At 49.1% G+C, this 17,996-nt stretch overlaps 1 protein-coding gene across 3 annotated transcripts in view; it reads left to right on the top strand.

Moving 5' to 3' along the window:
* Window positions 1-17,996, top strand: part of MXI1 (MAX interactor 1, dimerization protein) — an 86,584-nt gene that overhangs the window by 21,352 nt on the left and 47,236 nt on the right. For 2 of the 3 annotated variants that reach the window (XM_090056645.1, XM_090056644.1), the window contains exon 2: window positions 5,547-5,670. In XM_090056645.1, the coding sequence (XP_089912771.1) occupies window positions 5,547-5,670 (124 nt within the window). Of the gene's footprint in view, window positions 1-5,232; window positions 5,372-5,546; window positions 5,671-17,996 lie in introns of those variants that run through there. The other variant, XM_090056646.1, reaches the window with a different exon arrangement.

Raw genomic sequence — 17,996 nt, 5'->3', positions numbered from 1 at the left:
AAGGTTTTGTGTTAGCACAAAGCATTATTGCCATTGCTGTAACCCAGACCAAATGTATTCTCCTTGATTAAAACAGTAAGGCAGCATTTTGGATGTAAATATTAATTGATTTCTGCACTGCACGTTTCTCCTTGGACTTTAAATTGTCGCTAAGGAGGAGGAAAAGGCTATCAGGGAGATTAACAAATCCATTATTGAGGCTAGAAGCGGAGGGCTGTCGAAGTGCCATTTAATAAAACATAAAAAGCCCCTTTCAAAAGGGCGAAGCAGCACAAGACAATGAAAGTGAATCACAGCTGCCAGAGGAGATGCCAAGCAGCAAGTACTTCTAATCAGAAAGCCGGGCTTGCAGATCCTCCCGAGCCAGTAAATTCAATGATCTCACTGTCCCTCAGAAGAGTTTCCTCTCTTCTTCTCTGCAGCCTTGCACATGTACGCTCGACAACGGGTTTAACGTGACCGTGGATTTTTACTCCGTATCTGAGAATGGCAGTGAGCAGCCCTGACCTTCGCCATGGGGCCTTTTCCTGCCATCCATTTTATGCCCGCGCGTGTCTCTGGCACACACATCTGACCCTCCCCGTACCACTACTTGAAATGAAAGCCAAAATACTTTCCAAATACTGCGGTTTGCCTGCATGCCTCCCAACTTGCTCCTCGTTCGGGGTGGCCTGCGTCTTAGTCTCAAGTAGGCCTGCGCCCCGTACAGACCGGCTGTGATATCTCTTGTTATTGTTGACTATTTGCAGAAGCTGCGTTGGCTCACTGACACTTTTAATCGCTCTAGATTTACACATCACACGACAGGTTTATACGTCACACGTATCATGTGTAACAAGAGTTACACGTTTAATTTAACTTTAGAGTTACATTTTTAATTGTTTGTTTCCTTTATTTTTCTGCCTTCCCTCCTCTTGTTTTTGTGTCTCAGACTTCAGGAGGAAGAGACAGCTGTTTTCACCCACGCGTATCACCAGCCTGTTGGGATCTTGCCATGGGCTCCTCCACTTCAGTGGCAACTATTCCCAGTTGGGGCCCTCTGAGAAGTCAGTCTTAAGGCATGCTGGTAAAGGCCTTACTCTGTAATCAGGTTCAAAGTGTACAAGAATTCCTCCATTTGGGTGGAGCCCGAATGGGTTTTGCAGGGATACAGGCATCCAAGCCAGTTGAGCAGCTTTAAGAAGCACACCTGGAGGTGCTCTGGGGCCATGATGTGCTTTTGAAAAGAGCTCACAGGGAGTAGCTGAAGTCCTGATCAGAAGAGAGTTAGGTTGCTGAATCAGTGCAGGGTGATGGAGGGGAAATTCTCCTAGGGTCAAGGCAGTTTGACACCGGTATATCTCACACCGGTTCTGTGTCCTAACATAAATGACTCTGGGTTCTGTGTCCTAACATAAATGACTCTGGGATCTGGAGCAGATCAATGTGTAGGTATATTGTGGCGGCTGTTGATGGCTGTTAAAATGCCTTGTCTGTAGCTGGAAGGGGAGTAGGTAAATAGCCTGTCTGCTTTAAAGAAGTGGCTACTTCAGGGTAAGTTGTAGCCACACAACACCTCCTTCAATGTAACTTAAAACTGATAACATTTTCCCTCTGTCTTTTCAGCAGTAATTCTTCACTGAGGTGGGCCTGTTTTGGGTTCAGTGTTACAAAAAAGGCTTGTCATTTTAGCTCCTAGCATTGTATTCCTATTTGGTCCTATAGCATGAAAAAAAGCAGTTCCTGCAGGAGCCTCGGTAGTTTATAGCTGAGTGAGACCTATTCGATCATTGAGGTCATTACCCTGCAAGAGAGGATGTAGCTGATATTAAATTGATCTTACTTTTGAACTAAGCCAAAAAGCCATTTCAGCGTCATTTAACAGTGGCATGGGATAGCACTCTGTTCTCCGTCCCCTTTTTAGATTTTGGAGGACATGCAGGTTTTGCTGAGTACTAGTGAGCAATAATGACGCTCCAAAAGGAGCATCCTCCTTTGTTTGGGAATGCTGATGTGTTGCCAACTCTTGTAATATTTGCTGTTTTTTCTGAAAGTACTAGCTCTTGGAGTCAGGTGATTTTGGATTACGGATCTCCTGCTTGTAAGGGGAAGCTTGTAAACATGAGCTCCAGAGGCTGAAAAACAGAAGGCCAATTTAAAAAAAGCATTATTTTTAAACATCTCATTATTTTTAATAATCTCATCATTTTGGAGGTCTAACTTGTGATTATTTTTAATGCATGTGGCTGGCAGTACTGAAAGAGAGATGATTATATGGGTTTGGAAGTCCTTACACTGAAAGCAGCGTTCATCTGTAAATGTTATTGCACTGCACCACCGATGATGAGGCAGCCACACATCATAAATCCTGATCCTTTCTTACACTCACCTCCTGCTTTACTTGTGGCAAGTTGAGGGGGGAGGTCTTATGGTTTTTGGGCACCGTGCCTGGAAGTTGGAGGTGGGGGTTGCTCACGCAGTTTTAAAGAATAGGTCAGGCAGACACTTGCATAGGATGGTTTCAATAGAGATGATCTTGTCTTGAGCAGGAGGTTGAGCTACATGATTTGCTGAGGTCCCTTGCAGCCCTGCTTTTCTATGATTTTATGATTAAGCATGTGAGTTGTTCCAGTGACTGCTTGCATTTGAAACTTTCCACATCCTTTTCTCAAACAGCAAGCAGTTTTCAATGTGAAAATAGAAACCAGAATGCTTCCTCCCCTGAATTTGTCCTCATTTTCTCACAGATTTCTACAAGCATTGTGTGTCCAGCTCTATCTGCCGTACTGCTGGCTGTTCTGTGCAATAAAGCAGCACTTTCTATTTCTGTTATTGAAAATGAAAAGGAAGTATACCTCTGTGTCTAATTAAGAGATGCTTTGGTCTGCTTTTTTTTAAACTCTTCTTTCTGAAGTGATTTGAGATTTGCAGGTAGAAAAAGTGCCATATATTGCACAGTATTCTTATTTTAGGCCCCTGTTCACCCCCATTGTTTTAAAGCCTGCAGATTTAACGGAGACCCTCATAAATGGTGAATCAGCAAAACACGAGGAAGAAAAAGGTAAAGAAACTAAAACCTACATTATTTCAGGCACTCTCTTGTTCGTTGTTGCCGAGTCTTGCAGTTTTATTATGAGTCTCATGATGGCTGGTGTTTCATTTAAAGCCCTTGCTACTACAGACAAGTCATTAAATGAGACTCTCAGCTTTCCTTTAAAAAGTGCTTTTTTAGCCCCCACGTTGGGGAAAGATGCTTGAAAATGTGACCCAAAATGGCTCAGAAAGTATGAAAGTAACTCTGATTTTAAAAAAAAAATGCCTACAAATTTTTAAGACAATCTTTCAGACTTAAGACATTTGAATACTCAGGTTTGGCTATTCGGAACAGATCGTCTCTGTGCCTCATCCCATGCCTGGGTCAGATATTTTAAAAGCCAGTTTTATGCATGCAGAAGGTTCAAAGCTCTGCATCAGCAACCTATAAAGATGTCAGCAGGATGCTAAGTCCCTCACACTGCCCAGGACAGTTTGTCCTAAAAAAAAAGATAGGACTAAACTAATTCAAGACCTGGACTAGGAGCAATGGCCTCAAGCTGCAGCAGGGGAAATTTAGAGATTAGATGGTTATCGTTGCATTCAAGATAAATCTCTACATGTAGAGATTAGGAGGAGCTTTCTGACGATGAAGGAGGTCAGGTATTGGAGCAGGCTGCCTAAAAAAGCCGAGGAGTCGCTGTCCTTCAGATCTTCCAAGTTCCTGGCTGGGATGAATTAGGACGGATCCTGCCTTGATTGTGGGGCCTGGACTAGATGACCCTGTGAGGTCCTTTCCAGCCCTACTTTCCTATGATCCTAAAGGCACTGAGTGGTGGGGAATGGCCAGCAGGGTGTAGGTGACACCGGCCATCTCAACTGGTTGTTCACTACTCCGGCTGCTTAGCATTTGTGTTGCGCTTCATCCATAAAGAAACCCCCCAAACTCCTTTAAACACGTAAAATCATAGAGAAGTAAGGCCAGAAAAACCCTCCAGCGGTCATCCAGTCCAACCCAGTGCCTGAAGCAGGAAGGATCATCCCCCTCCAAATCTTCCTATACACTCAGCGCTACATAAGATTAAACCCTCTCCAAACCTTCCTATACAGGAAACCCTACATAAGGGTAAACCTGCTCCAAGCCTTCCTGTACAGGAAACACTACATGAGATTAAACCCTCTCCAAACCTTCCTGTACACTACATAACTATCAGCCCCAATACAGCATAGACTGTCGCAGGTGAAACCGGGGAACCACAGCCGCCACCGTCCTGCTTGTGTGCCGGGTCGTCTATGTGTAGACGTTAGGGCCCGAAGGGATCCAGTGAGATGATCGGGTCCAGCCCCTGCCCAAGGGGCGGGAGGTCGGGGGGGGGGTCACAGGATCCCGGCAAGATCAGCATCCAGATGTTTCTTGAAGGGGTCCAGAGTCGGCGCTTGCACCACAGCCGGGGGGGGGGTCTGTTCTGGGCCTTGGGGACGCGGACAGTAAAGCAGTTTGTCCTTGTGTCCAGGCTAAAACGCTCTTCCAGCACTTTGTGACCGTGGGCCTTGTCTTCCCGTGGGGTGCCCTGGCGCGCAGGTGTCCCCCCGACCCCGATGTACTTAGAGGCGGCCACCAAGTCTCAAGAGGTCCTGAATAAAGGGCCGGGCCCCGCTACGAAGCAAGGCAATCCCGACCCCGAATCCGGTGGGGCGGCCATCCCAGAGGCCAGTCCGGTTGTCCCCATCCTCTACTGCTACAAAACCGGACGCCCGCATGTCCTCGGTTTTTCTCTAGGAGGAGGGGTTCTTTTTCCTCCCCCAGCCTTCCTTCTCCAACCGAAAAACGGCGGGGATGGGTTTCGTGTCAAACCAGCGGAGGGGGCAAGGCCACGGGCGCAACCTGAAATCCCCCCCAATTCCCACACCCTCTGAGGGAGACGTGAAAACCCCCAAACGCAGAGACCTTCCCTAGGCCCAGGCATCCCGGACACGATGATTGGGTTTGAATCCCCTCGCTGTTGGCGCGTGAGGCAGGGTTTTGCGTCTGTTTTACAGACGGGAAAACTGAGGCCCGCCGAAATAACCACAAATACCAAAGCAACAGTGCCATGAGAAAGAGCCCGGGGGGGGACGTGTGTCACGTGCCCCTGGGGCGCCTTCCCGGCGTGCCTCGCGCGGCGGCGGGCGAGGACTCCATTTCCCAGGCGCCCCCGTGGCGCAGGCCCCGCCCCCTCCCCGTGGCGGCGGCGGCGGAGGTAAACAAACGGCGGGCGGGCGGGCGGGCGAGCGCGGGGCCGGGCCATGGAGCGGGTGCAGCTCATCAACGTGCAGCGCCTGCTGCAGGCGGCCGAGTACCTGGAGCGCAGGGAGCGAGGTGAGGGGGTGCCCCGAGCCCCCCGGGGGCTGCCCCGCGGCGGGGGTCGCCCCCAGCCCCCACACGGGGCTCGCAGCCTGCAGCGGGGCTCGCCGGGCCCGGGAGGCGGGGGAGGAGCCGGGCTGCCGCCTGTCCGCCGCGCGTACTCACCTGTCCGCCTTGTGTTTGTGTGCAGAGTGTGAGCACGGCTACGCCTCCGCCTTCCCCGCGCTCCCCAGCCCCGAGGCCAAGCCGGCGCGCAGGCTGAGCCGGGCCAGGAAGCACAGCAGCGGGGGCAGCACCGCCGGCACGGCCAGCAGGTACCGGGCGTGGGGCGCGGGAGTGGGGAGGCTCGCGGGCTGCTGAGGGGCGAAACCGGGGTGGCGGGTCGCGCCGCGGAGCGTCCGCAGCAGAGTCTCCGCGGTAGAAATGCAGATGATGGAGGCAAGTTGAGCGCTGGGGTCCGGTTGCGCCTGCCGCGCTTGTCGCCGTGTTGCCAGCCCAGGAGTCGCAGCTTGTGGAGGCTTTTGGGATCGTGATGTTGCCGATCGTCCGTCCCACAAGTTGCTGCATTTCGGTGCAGATGCATCTTGTTAAAGGCCTTTGGGATCGTGATGTTGAATAGCACCCATCCCACAAGTTGCTGCATTTCAGCGTGGTTCGTAATGTATGTTAGATAGCATCCATCCCAGAAGCTCCTTCGTTTTGGCGAGGGCACATGCATGCAGCTTGTCAAGGCCTTTGGGGTCGTAATGTTAAATGTCATCCATCCCACAAGCTGCTGCATTTAGGTGAGCGTGCGTGTATACAGCTTGTCAAGGCCTTTGGGATCGTAATGTTAAATAGCACCTATCCCTCAAGTAGCTGCGTTTCAGTGAGGTTCATATTGTTCAATTGCATCCATCCCAGAAATCTGCTGCATTTCAGTGAGGGTGCCTGTATGCAGCTTGTAAAGTCCTTTGGGATCGAAATGTTAAACATCAGCCAGAGGAAGGAACAGGTGTCTGCAAAACGGATCTTGTAAAATCAAAGGGAGGATCTTCACTGGCTTTCCTATGCGCTTCGTGAGCTTTCAGGTTTGGGAATCGCGGTCTCTTTCACTCATTCTTGGCTTTTAGAAAGGTGGGATTTCAGCCCCTCGCCCCTCACCCCCTGTCTTAAGAAGCTCTCTGGTTTGTGACGGCTTGGTGGTCTCAGATCGCCAGTTTGGGAGTTCACCGTTTTATAAGAACGCCGTGTTGCCTGCCTAGCCAACCCTTTCAATCCAGGAGATAGCCAGTGGAGGCCCCACCATTTTGCCTCTGACTATTGCTCATACTCGGCTTTTCTGCTGCATTCTTGTCTGGCTCTGGTCCCTGAGGAATTGGCCCATTCTTACTGGTTCCTTATGGCACGAAGAAGCTATGGAAGCATAAATACCTCTTATTCAAAGGGGGTGCTTCCAGTTTAGGCAGCTGTTCTTTGCACAGAAATCTTCCTATTTATTTAGTCAGCTTGCATTATCTCACGTTCAAATGATACTGCTTCCCCAAAGCTGTCAGGATGGGGCGGTAAGTAGGGGTGTTTTTGCACGTTCATTTTTCATTCGCTCCAGTTCCCTGAAGCTTCGTGATAAACATGGCTCTCGGTAGCGTTGAGACATCTCGCGATGGGGAAGGTTTTCCTATCCGGGCCAAACGGCATCCTTAGTGGTTTGCTGTGGGCTGAGAGGGGGTGGGGGTGCTCCCCTGCATCCTGCAGCTCTGCAATGCTTTCCCTGGTGATTTTTTTTTTCAGGGCAGTTCTGCTCACTTCCAATTCCCCCTTGATCCCAGACCCGAATCTCACGTAGCTTCTGCCTCTGCTGGGAAGTGATTCTGCAGACCTGGAATCTGTTTTGCCCTGTGTAGGATGCCCTGAAGGCTCCCTACTCCTCTTCCCCTGTTCTTCCTCTCAAAGGCTTTGGTAATGGTGGCTTGGCCATTGGCAAAAGAGGGCTGGAAGCAGAGCCCTCGGCGGATCCACGGTTCCAATTCCTGCATTTGCTGAAAAATGGCGCAAGTCAGTCCTACTCCCCGACAGCTGAGTGCTCGGACTGCCCTGCCAGTATGGAGCCCTGAGATGCGTCCTTCGTGCTGTGCTGCTATTAGACCAGCAAGTTAGTTGGCAGGATGTGCACAGTATCTCAAGATCTCCAAGGCCACAAAGAAATAGAGAGGATATTTTGTGGGATTATTTAATGCCTTCTTTGTGTGCCTGGTATGAAGGACAAAGGCTTATGTTTAGTTTTGGTGTTGGCATCAGCTTTGGTGCCATTTAAGAGAGCAGCAAACATTGTCAAGAAATGGCTTGTGTGGTGTATTCCTAGTGATCGCTACTGGGTGAAACTGGGCAAAACTGGGTCTGGCTGGCTGCGTGTCGCAGACCTTATGCTGCAAAGAGAGAACAAATGTCACTCAGCTCAGATCATAGGAGCCTGGGCCTGTGGTAAGAAATCACTGGCGTTTCCTGCATCCGTAGTGTGCAGGGTAGTGACAGCTGTGAAGTCCCAGGTCACTCGTGATTGCTGCAGTCTGTTTTGTGTGACTTTTGTAGCATTAGGCCTTTTTAAAATGGGGCCCATTTTAGTCTCTTTTTGAGAGAAATCAAAGTCTTCTTCACCTAGGAACTGTGTGTCTAGACGGAGCATCTGAATGAGCTTCAATGTTCAAAATGTGGTTTTGCTTAGGGAGTGAAAACCAAAGTTTGTGCTTGTGTTTCTTAAGACATTCAGTTTTACCTTGAGATGGTAGCCTCTTCACCAGTAACAAAAACGTTAGCAGCCTGTGTCTGAGTGCAGGGATGAACTTGGCAATATTCAGCATGATGGACTGATGTTTCTCTCAAGCAGATCTAACAAAACACAATTGCCTTCTTTGTTTTCCTTAGTTGGTGTGTTTTAAATGAACCGAGTGTCCTCATTTTAAATCCATCTTGGGCTAGGTGGCTAAGACTTTTACAAAGCCTAGAGGCTCTTTTTTTCATTAAAGAGAGAAAATGGAAATAGATTTTTATGTATTTCAATCTGAGCATTTTCCTAAATCTGCAACTTGGACGTTGCAGCTGTTTTTTCCCAATTTGCTTCCTTGCACGGTCACCCAGGCACTTCAGAGCAGTAGAGAGCCTGTCCTTGTGCATGTGTAAAAAGGGAAAAAAAAAAAAGACTTCTCCACTACCCTCTGAACAGTGCTGTCGTGTGTGTGTGTGTGTGTGTGTGTGTGTGTGTGTGTGTGTGTGTGTAGAGAGAGATCTCTCTCCATATGCATGTGTATGTACATGTACTTACATAACTATGCAAGCTTTTCCAAAGCATGTGGGGTTATTCTTTTCTGCTCATACCCCAAATAGGAGTGCAGTCATCTGAAAAAAGCAACATCTGTTTTTTTTGTTTGTTTGTTTGTTGGTGTTTTCCTTTACTCACTTGATGTGGCTTTAAGTAGGATATTTTGGTTCAGGATGTCTTCTCTGCTTTGGCCTGATCTTGCAGTTGGCACAGCACACCAGCTTGCTGCATCCGTGGGGCAGTCCCTTGGAAGCCAGAGTCACTGGTGGGTTTGGAGCCTGTGTCTGTTTTGCATGGGAGTTTTCAAGGCCTTCTGTGGCTGGCGTTGCGGGTCCAGGTCACAGTCCTGCAGCCACGGCACTCGATTCAGTCCATGGTCAGTTCTGTGGAAGCCAACAAGACTGCATGTGTGCTCAGTGCTCGAGGAGCTGTGTAAGTGCAGGATGAGGGCCAGCACAGGCCAGCATGGCTGGTAACAAGGGAGGCAGCAGAGTACAAAATGCCTTAATGTTTAAGTAGATCAAAGGAATAAGTTAAATCCCTAACATCATTTGATGTTTTTTTTTAAATAGATTTAACAAGTCTAGGATGATTTCCAATCCTCTGAGATGAAAATGAGTTGCTCTGTGTTGTTTATTTGCTGTGTGCGAGGGAGCAGCCATTTGAGGGACAGTGCTTGACTTGTGAGAGGAGAATAAAACATACGGAGTGGGGTTACGCTTTGATCAATGGATTTGCGGCCCTTTGTCTGACCGAGAGATGTTTCTGTGAACCTTCTTGCTATCGGTAGAAATGAATAGTCCCCCTTATTTGACAGTTGTTGAACTGAGGAGTGTCCTGATTTTGTTTATGAATTCTGAATAATGGTATAGGAAGACTTTAATCCATTTAAAATGCTACATGAGCAGGAAATGCAGTAATCAGCATGGATGCTAACTGATAAGTTTTGCCCCCAAAATACAATCAGTTTTAACGAAGTTAAGATTTGTAATAGAATCAGAAATTCAATTATAATATTAGCTCATCATTTGCATTTGTAAAACTCCCAGGCATTCTGCAAAGCCCATGTGATCTCAGAAACATTTGGGGGCTGATCCTGGGAAGTGCCATGCATCATCTGATGGGTGCTGGGAGCTCTTGGCTCCCATGTAGTACCGTGGGTGATCAACACCCTGAAGGCCGAGTACATGGAGCATCTTCCCACCACTCTCAAAAGTTGGGATTGATTGAATTATGGCTCCTTCTCTTTGTTCTGTTCTCTTCGCCCTGTCTCTGCTGCTGAGCACAGAGGCAGGTTTTTCAAGCCCTTGCAATGGGGTTAGGTATTTCAAAGATCCATCTGCATTGGAGCTCTTAAAAATCTGACTATCTGTGTCTCTTCTTCTGTGGCTCTCATCCCTACCAAACCTTTTCTTCTCTCCATTTAACAGTCCTTTCCCACTTGCGTTTTGTACCCCAGTTGGCAGTGTTGTTGCTCACACTTCTAACGTCCGTTCTCAGGTTGTTTCCTGCTGCTTTTCTGCAGCTGTGGTGCCCAACTCTCATGCCCTTTAAAGCTCCTTTGGGAAGGGAGAAGAGATGCTGGTTCTCCCAGGACACGAGGGTTCAGTGTTCAAATGAGTTTGTACATGGTGTCCTGACTACCTGCCCAGGGAACTGCCACTGCCTCGGGGAATAGCCTTACATGTCACAGGTTCCCAAACGGTGGCATCGAAGATAAGAAGATGTGACTTGTGTAGCCACAAGCAAACCTTGAGCTGTCTGGGGCTGAAGGAAGCCAGACTTGACCCCATATGGGGTGACTTCACCATCTAGCCAGGATGAGTAGAGGGCCAATTTTAGCCTCGGGTAGGCCAAGCAATTCATATCTAGATGCTACTTAGTTGGTTGGTAGTGTTGGAGCTTCTCTTGGTCTTTAACATATTTTCCCTTGCAGCATCCTGGGGAGGCGGAGAGGTGAAAATAACCTATTATCTCAACAGATGAGGTTATGGAGGGAGGTAATGGTTGTTTCAGTGTAGAATGATACCTGTATAAGTTGTTGTAGTGTAACTGTTCCTATAAGTGTAGCGCAACCCTTGTCAGGTTAACACTTCTGTTCAGGGTTAATGTCACGCTGGTGTAGTGGCCTTGTCACTGAAGGAGCCCATGGAGGTGACAGCTGGTGGCTGCTCACGGGGCGAGTCCTTCCCCCACCTGATGCTGAAGCATTGGAAAATGATGTCCGTCTTTATCGCTGTGAATTGAACAAGTAGCAGGGGTGCCATGAGAATCTGATCCCGGGTCTCAAGTCCCACATCGACACCCTGACCACTACACTTTGTGCTCAGGTCATAATTCCAGCTATTTTTTTTCCCCATTATTACACAATGCTTACTCCTTCCCCTTCCCCCCCCCCCCCACTCCTGCTTCTCTTCCTCTTTAAAACAATCTTCCTTATTTTTACCCTTGCTCTTTGTTCTTCCCCAGTCTCCTGCCTTCCTGCACTTCAGTGGGCTTCAGGCAGAGGGGGGCTAAGTGACTTGGCCAAGGTCATGCAGGGAGCCAGTGGTGGAGCAAAATGACTTATCTGCTGGGAATGCTTCCCCACTTCCTTTTAGTTGGTCTAATAAATATATCAGATTTACCCAAGGAACGTTGTCTCCCACTTCTCTGTACCTAACACCCACCCCTGTTTTGTTCAGGTCCCTTCTATCAGTGCAAGAAGTGCCTTCATACCGAAGTCTCCATCCTGCTTCCAAACCTACATGGATTACTTGTTTTGAGATCTCATTTTGATGCATGTGCTCATGCTCACTGTCATTGTTCTCCAGAAACAGTGAGAAGAGCCAGCTTCTGCTCGGGAGTAAGGGGCCTTGACTCAAACCCTACCCCCCTTTGTCTTTTCCCTCTCTAGGGTGCAACTTGCCCAACACTGGGAGGGTGTTTAAATAATTCGGCCTTGCAAGACCAAATAGTCCTTGCTACAGAGTAATATTTTGCAGTTGTTATCAGCCGTACTGTAGCACCTTGGGACTCCAGTATGTTGCACAGACGTGTGCGAGATACTGTCGGGCTGTTTTGCTTGTGACCCAGTTTGATGCTCTTTAGTTTTGATGATGTAATGAGCAGATCCAAGACGGCTGGAGGCTGGGCTTGGTGACTCAAATGGCTTCTTTCTGTTCCATGATCCACTGTCAAAGGAGGAATCCACTACTGTTTCTTTGGTTTTGAGACCTTCACAGTGTCTCCTTGATGTCCAGATGGACTATGTCCTGCTTAGCTGGGGGTAGGGGGCATCTGTGCGATCACATTCACACGCAGCCTTTGGGAGGACTGAGGAAGAAGATCATGGTTTATCAGATGGAGGCAGGCCAAACAGTTAGGGGAGATGGTTTTCCTTATTTCAGGTGGTGTGAGGGCATTATGAACAAGAAAGAACATGGCCAAATGCAAATGGGCACGTTGCTTTAAGAAATGTCAGTGAAGTTTTAAATATTCTGATGTGGAAAGCAACCGCTGATTTCCCCCTCCCTCCGTTCCCTGTGTCCCTAAACACCTTGCCTCAAATTCTGCCTTCATCAAGAAGAGGCGAGCATGTAAGCGCTCAGTGCCAGAGCTGAATTCATGCTCAGCTGGATTACTTGCTTGTTAGTACAGGAGCATGGGTGTCCTCTGGAAGCAGTTTCTGGTTTGATTGCACCAGCATTGGTACCATATTACTCTGTTACAGGTATGACCCAAGGCAGTAGAGAGCCCTGGACAGCAGGGAAACTGCTATGTACACGGTGGGCCAACTTCTCCCTTGCTGTAATTCCATCGGCTTCAACAGTTGGGGATGGGTTTGGTCAGTAGAAGACCAATTTCCAAATCTGTTCCTCAAGACCTCATCCACGCGTGTGAGAATAGACAAGGAAACCGTGTGCCATGCTGGAGCATCTGGAACCAGCAACATGAGTTGTGGCTTTCCTCATCTGTACTTGTGATTTTGCATCCGTGACTGGCAGTGGAAAAAATTCCCAGTGTATGGGTTTTCAAGCCATCTCTTGCAAACAGTTTGGAGAGCACCATGCTGTGATACCGCAATTGCCACGGTAAGAGGAGAAACCAAGAACATTAGGAAGGTCCCAGCTAAAGTCAGTCAACAGTGTAAGTCGTGGTACAGAATTAAAAAAAAAAAGAAAAAAAAAAAAAAGGCCTGGCTTTAGCAGGTCTTCAGTGTGTGGCTCCTGTTACCCCTTGTCACCTTGCTTATTTTACAACCCTTCGTGTGGGAGAAGCCCACAGAGCTAGAAATAATGCTCTCCAGGTAGTGCTTTATTTATTGTTAACATGGCCCATACAGCCCTGTACTATGGATGAGCTGTGCAGTAACGCAGCAGGGATGGAGTTTACTCTGAGCCTAGTTTTCATTTATAGCAGGATACTTTAGTGGTTGTATATGTAATTTAAGGCCCCTTTTACACTGCTAGAGTTATGGGGGAGGGCTTGATGTAAATGAGAATCAGGGTGATATGCTGCATGGATGTAACTTATTTATTATCATTACTGCGGTATCTTCTGCGTGTAAATTATTCTTCTCCATGGCTTGAGGTCCATCAGCACACCACAACCTCCTGCGCACTGATTAATTATAGGAAATCCTTTTGGAGCTGTTGTCAAAGTGACGTGAGCAGGTCTCCTTTTTTTGCAGTTGTACCATTGCTAGGTAGGCTTGGGTGTACTCCCCCTCTGTTTTGTCTGGCTCTTTCCAGGGTAAGAGGTGTGTGGTGCAACCACCAGTGCCTGATCTACTCTTACCCTGGTGAGGCTGTCTCTGCACTGGAGCAATAAAAGGAAACCTCAGCAAGCATCCCTGGCTTTTTGAAGTACGTATAGAGGAAGCCCAACTACTTGGGAGCTTTAGAACGACCAGGCTGGCTATTTGGTCAGCCTTTGCTGTTAGTGCCGCGTCATCTGTGTTGCCTTGATTCCTCTAATAAGCAACATGGTGTACAGTACAGCGGGTTCCCTGGTTTAATTAGTATGCCGCCTTCGTCAAACTTTTTGTCTCGCCTTCCTTTTACCTTTGCTGTGTGTGCTCCTCTCTGGAATGCTTCGTCCACCGCTCACAAGCTTGTGTTTGCTCACAGTCCTGCTGCCTTTACCCCTCTACCTCTGCAGAGACATTGCCACCTGTAGCACTGGCTAACCTGGCACCCTGCCTCTTCTCCTTGTAGGAGGCTGCGAAGGAGAAGCGGTTGTGCTTGTTCTAATCCTGGGTCTTGGTTGAGCTTTAAGATGTATTCCTCACTGTGGCCTGAGCATCCCAGCCCCCTTTGCATGTCACCCTGCCAAGTTAATTGCCTTCCTTTTTGGAGTTACTACAACCGCATTGTCTCCCAGGTCTTTTAGGCAGTCTGAATTCAAAGCCTGGCTTCTGTTTGTCTCCCCTGGAGAGAACTGACTCCCGGTTCCCTCCCTGTTGGATCCCACAAAGATCTGATCTGTTTTTTGTTGACTCTTTTGGGTTCTCATGTTCGAAGCCTGCACGTCTCCAGGGCTGTGCACTTGGCTGGCCTTTGCCTGGCGCTCGTATTTATGTGATGCTGTCCCCTTGATCATTTTGAAGGGAACAGTCCTGCATTTTCCACCCCTCTGGATATTTTCCCATTTCTCATTTCAGTGCTGTCTACTCCACTTCCCTTCTCTGATCCTAATTTGATTTCATAGACTTTCATTTCAGTGATTTAAGGCAGTTGTTTATACCTTGCTTCGTTCCTAAGGAACCAGCATGTGCACTGAGCAGCTCTTTCCTCTGTGCTGAACAAGAGCTCTAGGCCAAATCCTTCCCTCTGTTATGCTACTATAGCTGAGGGAGGAGGCGGCGTCTCGGTCCAGGGGAGGATTGAGAATACGGTATTGAACTTTGTTTCACAGACTCGCAAGGTCTGAGAGAGACCCCCATCTGCTGGAACAGACAGTCATTGTTTAATATCTTCATTAATGGCATGAGTGATGGGATCAAGTGCATACTTAGCAAATTTAATGGATGACACCACGTTGGGTGGGGTTGCAGACACTCTGGAGAGCAGGGCTAAGATCCAGAATGACACAGATCAACTGGGAAAACAGTTTACAAGCAACCAGATGAGATTCCTCCAGGACAAGTGCAAAGCCCTGCACTTGGGACAGAATAACTGCATGCACAAGTACCAACTGGGGAATGACTGCCTAGGCTGCAGTACTGCAGAGAAGGACCTGGGGGATACAGTGGACCATAAGGTAAAGATGACCCAACCGTGTGCTCAAGTTTGATTTTAAAAAAAACCAGCAGCATACTGAGTTTTTTTCACAGGAGTGGCACCTGCAAATATTCAGCACTGGTGAGGCCTCACCTGGAGCACTGTGTCCAGTTTTGGCCCCATACTTCAAGAAGGATGTGGACAGACTGGAAAGAAGCCAGCACGAAACATCAAAAATAATTAGGGGTCTGGGAAGCAAGGCTTATGAGGAAAGGCTGAAAGAACTAGGGTTACTTATTCTGGAAAAGAAGAGACTGAGGGAGGATTTGGTAAGTCTTTAAATGGTCATATAGAGAGGATGGAGACAGACTTTTCTCCACAGCCTTAAGTGATAAGACTATGAACAGCAGCTGCAGCGGGGGAAATTTAGGTTGGAGATGAGGACAAACTGTTTGGCTCTGAAGGTGATCAGACATTGGTACAGGCTACCGAGAGAAGTAGTGGACTATCGATCCTCGGAAATTTTCAAGAGCAGGTTGAACAGATGTTTGGATGGGATGGTTTGGTCAAGAGATGATCTTGCCTTGAGCAGGGAACTGGACTAGATGACCTCATGAGGTCCCTTCCAGTCCTGCTTTCCTATGATCCAACCGGGCACAGGCGTGGCAGTCGGGGGACTTGGGGTCTGTTCCAGGTTTGGGCCTGTCTTGTGACTGGAGGCAACTCTGAGACTCAGTTCCCTCAAGTGTAAAGTGAAGATAAATGATCGTTTCCTTCCTTTTGTTAAGGCTTTTCAATCTAGAGTTAGCAAATGCTACATAACAGCCGCACTGATGGAGTAAGAAAGGCAGCTGGCAAGCTAGAGCAGTAGAGAAAGCCCAGCCACAACTGCTGGTTTTCAAGCCCAGTGGCCCTTGGAAACCAATCGCTTCATCTTCTTGATGTGACTGCAGGGAACTCGCAGCCCTTTGGGGGAGGCTCCGTGGGGCAGGAGCAGTCCGCTCTGGTCTCAGCGAGCTGCATTTCCTCAGAGTTGTGCCTTTCACTGGATGTTGCTGAGGCCGTGACCATCTTCCAGAAAAAACAATGCAGCGTGCGAGAGCTGCAGAGAACTAGGGCTGGAAGGGACCTGCAGAAGCTGTCTACTTCAACCCCCTGCCTGATGGGGGATCGTGCCTATGCAAACCATCCTCTGCAATCCAGAATCTAAACTCTACAGTCAACCTTGACACCACGTAGACCTACCACCCTACCCTGCCACAGGGAAAGCAGGTGAACCATGGCAGCCAGCATCCTGCTTTGATGAAAGGTTGTCAGTATTGCAGAAGAAATCCTGGGCCATGCCCCGTGCTACAGAGGAAGGCAGAAACCCCCACAGTCTGACCACGGGGTAAAATTCATTCCTGACCACAGATAGGGCAATCAGTCTGATCCTCACTGGAGGGGCAAGACTAGCCAGGAACCTCTGGCTGTGGTCCCAGCAGGAGCATGGGCACGCTGCAGTCAAAGTCCCCCAGGCCAACACCCAATTCCTCGCACGAAGGCTTAAAAACACCTTGCCACAGGTAGCCGGAAGGAGAGGGGGTACAACCAGCAAAGCCCAGAAGCATGGGAAAATACATAGTAAAAAATAGGCATAGCTGTGCCTAGATCGCCCCTGACAAGCGAGGAAGTGAGGTGCGGGATGCGGGGCACAGGACTGGGCCTTGAGACCTGGATTCCACTCCTGACTGTCGCCCGCTGTGTTGGTGTTAGGCAGGCTAGAGAGCTCTGCAGGTTGTACCATCCCTGCGAGAGGAATCCCAAAGCACAAATGCTCCATTTTCATAAGCACTTAAGCTCCTAAGTCTTATTGAAAGCCTATGGAAGGTAGGCTTCTAGCCCAGTGCCGTGCTTTATCTACTGATTATATCCTCCTTCCTGAACAGCCTTGATGGGCTGTGCTTTGCAAGCGCAGTGCTCAGTCTGAAGCCCTGATCCCAAGGCCCTCACTGGGAGGGGGACAGGCATTCATTTGACTTCCAGTGTGTTCAGATGCGAGGGGGAAAAACAGAAAAACGATGATTTTGTTTGCATGAATAATGATTTATAATGGAATTATTTGATTTTCAGTGTGGCAGGTCCCTTATTTCTGCAAAATCTCCAGTTTTGCTTGTCTGTTTGCATTCACTTGGTTTGTCCAGGAGCCTTTGACTCAGTCCTGAATCATAAGATCCTAAGACGTTTAGCATCTACCTCTTTGGGTTTTGGGGACCTACCGTGCGGGTGGTGTGAAGCCGTTCTGTCCATCCACATCGAGTAGAATCCCTCCCAGCCGGCATTCAGAAGGGGTCTCTGAGGACTCGCTCTCCTTGGACTTTGATGTCCCTGTCCCCTGTCAGGGATTTTCATGCAGGTATGAAGAAGCTGCTTCCTATGTTATAGGCCACAGGCTGAGCATCCCAGCCCTGCAGGACTCCCTGAGGGTCAGGGAATTGGTAGTGGGGAGCAGTGGTAGTTAATGCTGCCACCCTTCCATGCTGCCAAATTCCCACGCCTCGTGTAGTGGGACCCTCGCCCCACACACTGTCAGATCAGGGCTGCGCCGTGCCCCCTCCTCCTTTGCAGCCAGGTTGGGGCCAGGCCATGTCTCCTCCTGTGCAGCTGGTTCAGGGCTGGTCCATACCCCTTTCTCCCTCCCTCCCTTCCCCCCCACCCCAAGGTCCTGGCCGTACCCCCTCCCTCCCAGCCAGGCAGGTTGGGGCTGGGCCATGCCCCCTTCCTCCTGGGAGCTGGGCTACACCCCCTCCTTATGTGGGCTAAGCCATGCCCCTTTACCTCCCCCCACTCCACCGGGCTTGATTGGGGCCGGCTGCACCCCATCCCACTCTGCGTAGCCAGACGGGGCCCTGCTTTGCCTGCCCTGGGTACTGGATTTGGTCCACTGGTTGGATCCAGTCCACGGAGGGATCAGGCACTTCCCATCCAGCCCTCTGGATCACAAGTTTTGAGCACCGCTGTTGTAGATCTGCAAAGCTCCTCAACCTGTGGAGCAGGCAGGCTGGTAAGGTTCAGCAGATTCACTTTAAAAATATGAAACCCACCGCAGTTCCACCCCCGAGGCAGGGAGAAGTTGAGACAAGCTTCTGGGAGCGAGATGATG

This window comes from Crocodylus siamensis, chromosome 7 (assembly GCF_052110815.1).
Source record: "Crocodylus siamensis isolate JL-2025a chromosome 7, ASM5211081v1, whole genome shotgun sequence".
NCBI lineage: Eukaryota > Metazoa > Chordata > Crocodylia > Crocodylidae > Crocodylus > Crocodylus siamensis.
This window is presented reverse-complemented; position numbering and strand designations above follow the sequence as displayed.